Source organism: Drosophila montana, unplaced genomic scaffold (genome assembly GCF_035044405.1).
Source record: "Drosophila montana isolate Dmon_TW-CO22-7 unplaced genomic scaffold, ASM3504440v1 contig_3218_1, whole genome shotgun sequence".
NCBI lineage: Eukaryota > Metazoa > Arthropoda > Insecta > Diptera > Drosophilidae > Drosophila > Drosophila montana.
In genome coordinates, this window is record NW_026998098.1 from 242,409 (window position 1) to 246,792 (window position 4,384).

The following is a 4,384-nucleotide window of genomic DNA, read 5'->3' on the forward strand; positions in this document are numbered from 1 at the left end:
GGCGCGTTTCGTTATTAGTCGCCCAAATCGGGGCGCTGAAAAATCAACTTAAGTGTTTAGTTTAGTAAAATAACTGCCAATATTTTATTAGGCATATTTTCTTATTAATATTAATATTATAAATATTTTGATAATTTTAGTGCTGATAAAAATTATAATAAATATTCTTTACATGAAATAATTATTAATATTATTTTTAATATAATTATAATTATTTTAATTATTACAACTATTATTATAATTATCAATATTATTCTTGTTATATTATTATTATTCTTATTATTATTATTAATTATTATTATTATGGAAAAGATCCTTAAATTTTTGCGTTACTTTGAAAAATATTTGAACTTAACCCATTTATTTTGTAACTTATTTAATCTGAATACTTAGATTGTACTATTTTGCATCAGGTGTTTCCCCAAATTCGAACTCTTGGTTAATTAGTGTCTAAATTTTTTGCTGACTAGCAATTTTGTTATGAGAAAACCTTTTGAAATTGAATTCTTATTGCTCCTCTGATCAATATAAATTGTATTATTCGGCGAATGACATTCATTCTCCGTCCGGTTCATTGATTTAACTTTGAAGTTAATCAAAGTTCTAAAAATATATTTCGCTGGTTTCTTTCACCTTTCGCCTCGTTAAATTGAATCAGTAGTAGATGTATTTTTTGTCGGAACTAAATTTTGAAATTGTTGTAAAATATGGCACAACGAAACAGTGGCTCCATAGGCTCCAATCGTCCGCGAACGAGTGTAAAAAATGTGCAGACTGTGATGCCGCCAACAGCTGATCTTAATAAGATAATCAGTCAGCTGGCTACTTGTGATAATCCCAACCGGGGCGTTAATCTGCACGAGAGTCATGTACGATTTGTGTGCACGGAAGCGAGAGCAATCTTTCTGAGAGAGAAGTCGATGTTGGAGATTAAGCCGCCGGTGAAGATATGCGGCGATGTGCACGGTCAGTTTGGGGATCTGTTGCGGATTATGCAGTCGACCGGCTATCCGCCGGACACCAGATATCTGTTCCTGGGCGATTATGTGGACCGTGGCAAGCAGTCCATTGAGACGTTTACCCTGCTGCTGGCCTTTAAGGTGCGCTATCCGCAACAGATTTGGCTGCTACGCGGCAATCACGAGTGCGCCAGCATTAATCGCATCTATGGCTTCTACGATGAGTGCAAGCGTCGGTATTCGGTGAAGCTGTGGCGCTACTTTGTGGATACCTACGACTGTATGCCACTGGCGGCATTGGTGGGTGGCCGCATCTTTTGCGTCCATGGCGGTCTGAGTCCCAGTCTTAAGAGTTTTCAGGACATATTGGCCATCAAGCGGCCATGTGATATACCAGATCAGGGCCTTCTATGCGACCTGCTCTGGAGTGATCCGGATGAAAAGGTCCTCGGCTGGAGTGGCAATGATCGTGGTGTTAGCGTCACCTTTGGTGCTGATGTCGTTAAGAACTTCTGTTTTCGCATGGGCGTCGATGTTATTTGTCGTGCCCATCAGGTTGTCGAGGATGGCTACGAGTTCTTTGCCCGTCGTCAGCTAGTAACTGTCTTCTCAGCACCCAACTACTGCGGCATGTTCGACAATGCGGGCGCCGTTATGGTTGTCAATGATGATTTGATTGTCAGCTTTGTCATATTGCGTCCGACCTATTCGGTGCAAAACGCAATGGCCCATACACAGCCACTGCCGGCATTGGGCAAGAATCGAAACTTTTAGCCAATTATGAAAATTATGTCGCACTCTTGAGATGTTTTGAACTGAAATCAAGTATTCCGGTATCCCCTGGTGTGGTCTATCTTTTACATTTCGAAAATCTATAAAAATACAAGAATAATCATTTTATAAATTGTATGTTTGTGGCAGTCATACACAAATTATATAAAGACTTCTTTTTGCTAACTTACAACAACAACCTGTTTTATTCATTTAATTTTTATATGTTTAAGACTTATTGTACATATTTTAGTAGAATGATAGTTAAGAATTATTATAGTAGAATGAAAGTCAAGAACTATAGAAGATGCCGTTGTAGTACATATAATTATAGTAAAAAAAAAACGTTGGTTCGGTTCAGATGGTTATTTTTATGTTTCTTATATTATTCCCATAAATTGGAATTTCGGATTCGAGCCGATTCGGTTAACAGCTTTCAATACTGTCTTACTATACTGTTAAGCCGTACTGTCAAAAAATGTATATTTTTTCATAATTTCCATAATCACCTAATCCCTGATGCATAATGTGCCTGTATGTACGTCGATTTCAAGGAAATGCCATGAGCATTTTGTTTACAAAACAGTTTTGGGGCTTCCTTCAATCTAAGTACTTGTGTACATTTGGGCTGCCTTTCACTGCAGTCGAAACCCTTTCTAATTGTCGACCTCATTTTCACATGTGCCGCTACTGTTGCATTTGTGCAATTACCGAAAACTTCTGCCAGCATTAGAACAACAATGTTTGGGCCATTGGACGATGTGGCAGTGGCGACAGCCACATCCACAGCGACAACATCGACATGGACATTGACATAGACAGCACGACGTCTGCACTTAACAATTTTGGCAATGTTGCATGTTGCGTCGTGTGCTGAATGTTGCATAAATAAAGTGGAGATCACACGCAAACAAAGCTACGGCTTCAGCTGAAACTGAAGCTGAAGTTGTTGACCAACGTTGGCAGCGGTTTTAGCTGCTCGCTCAACTGCAGCACACGGACGGGACGACACGGACAACATCAAAGTGTTGACTTGACATTTTGAACGACATTTTAACCTGTTTAGCCGTTGCGGCCAAGCTAAACCAAACAAGCGTAGCCAAAGCCGAAGCCAAGCCAGCGTACCATGGCAGTGGCATCATTGGGGTCTGTTGTCAAGCCAGAGACTGAGCTAGAGCCAGATCCAGAAGTAGAGTCACAGTCTGAGCTGAGGGGCAAATGAAACCAGCGAAGCAAACAACATGCCATGCTGCAATACGAATGACTGCATGCCGTTGCAATACCCTAACTTAATTATGAAGCTATCAACGACTTAAGCAAACATGTCGTGTATTCTATGGATACTTCTATTTTGTCCATCAACTTACTGGAGCTGCTGTTTAAGTTTGGGAATTTAAATGTTAGCGCTGTTTTGAATCTGTTTTACTTTTCAAATTAAGCTATCATAGTTTATTTTTTAATTGTAATTTTTCTATTTCTGCAATTAGTTAAAAAAAATGGATTAAGTGGTATTCTAGATATGTAGTATTAATGTAAGCATTACTAACATTATTATTATTATTATTTTTATTACTATTATAACCATTATTATTATTATTTTTAATAATATTATTATCATTATTATTATTAGTATGGGATACAGCGAAAAGATGAACATCAAACAAACTTTTAAATTAGAACTGGTCTTGGGTTCAAATTCGCGATGTACTATAAATTTTATTAATATATGTATTTATATATATATATGTATCATCTTTTAGCTATATCCCATACTAATTAAATACAATAATAATAATGATCATAATGATAATGATAATAATAATAAAAATAATATTAATAATAATAATAATAATAATATTATTAATAATAATAATAATAATAATATTATTAATAATAATAATAATAATAACAATAATAATAATTATAATAATAATAATAATAATAAAAATAATAATAATAATAAAAATAATAATAATAATAATAATAATAATAATAATAATAATAATAATAATAATAAAATTAATATTAATAATTATAATTATAATAATAATAATACTAGTAATTATAAAAGTAATAGCAATAACCTTAATTATTATACCAAATGTTGCGCGTATAATGAGATACTAATCGATTATTATTCGAATCGCAAGCTGATATGCAACGTTTTAAGTTATTAAGCATAGTTAAGCTGGGCTTCGATTTAATATTAGTTTAATTGAAAAGGGAATCTGAAATTCGTGATGATTTATTGCATTCTCAAGTTATCGCTGTTTGGATTACTGCTGCTGTTGATGATGACGCTGATTCGTTTGGGCCGTAATGTTGACTCGACTGGTTGGTTGTTTGAGCTGTTGTTAATTTTCCTAAAATCAAAGCACAGAATTCACAGGAAATGTAAGCCCCGTTGCGGCAAACAGCAACAGCAACAGCAACAGCAATGGCAATGGCAATGGCAAGAGCCATGGCGTCGGTGTCCGTCTGCAACACAACCAGAACAAGAACTAAAACTGGAACAGAGTTTAACAAGAAATTGCATTTGCCTTTATGTTTACAAAGTCCCACTAGTAATACCCATTTGGTCGTTTAATGGCTCGTTTTATGTGTTCATCGGCCTGGCTCAAATTAAAATATTAAAATTTATGAACAAAAATTTT

At 35.3% G+C, this 4,384-nt stretch overlaps 1 protein-coding gene across 1 annotated transcript; it reads left to right on the plus strand.

Annotated features, from left to right (window-relative positions):
• The first annotated feature begins 640 nt into the window (after positions 1-640).
• Positions 641-1,909, plus strand: LOC135433513 (uncharacterized). The gene has a single exon (XM_064689627.1). The coding sequence runs from the start codon at positions 708-710 to the stop codon at positions 1,731-1,733; it is 1,026 nt and encodes a 341-aa protein (XP_064545697.1). The 5' UTR covers positions 641-707; the 3' UTR covers positions 1,734-1,909.
• Positions 1,910-4,384: the final 2,475 nt, after the last annotated feature.

Bases quoted from the DNA above. Each gene is read 5' to 3' on its own strand.
- LOC135433513 (XM_064689627.1), top strand. From the start codon at position 708: ATGGCACAACGAAACAGTGGCTCCATAGGCTCCAATCGTCCGCGAACG.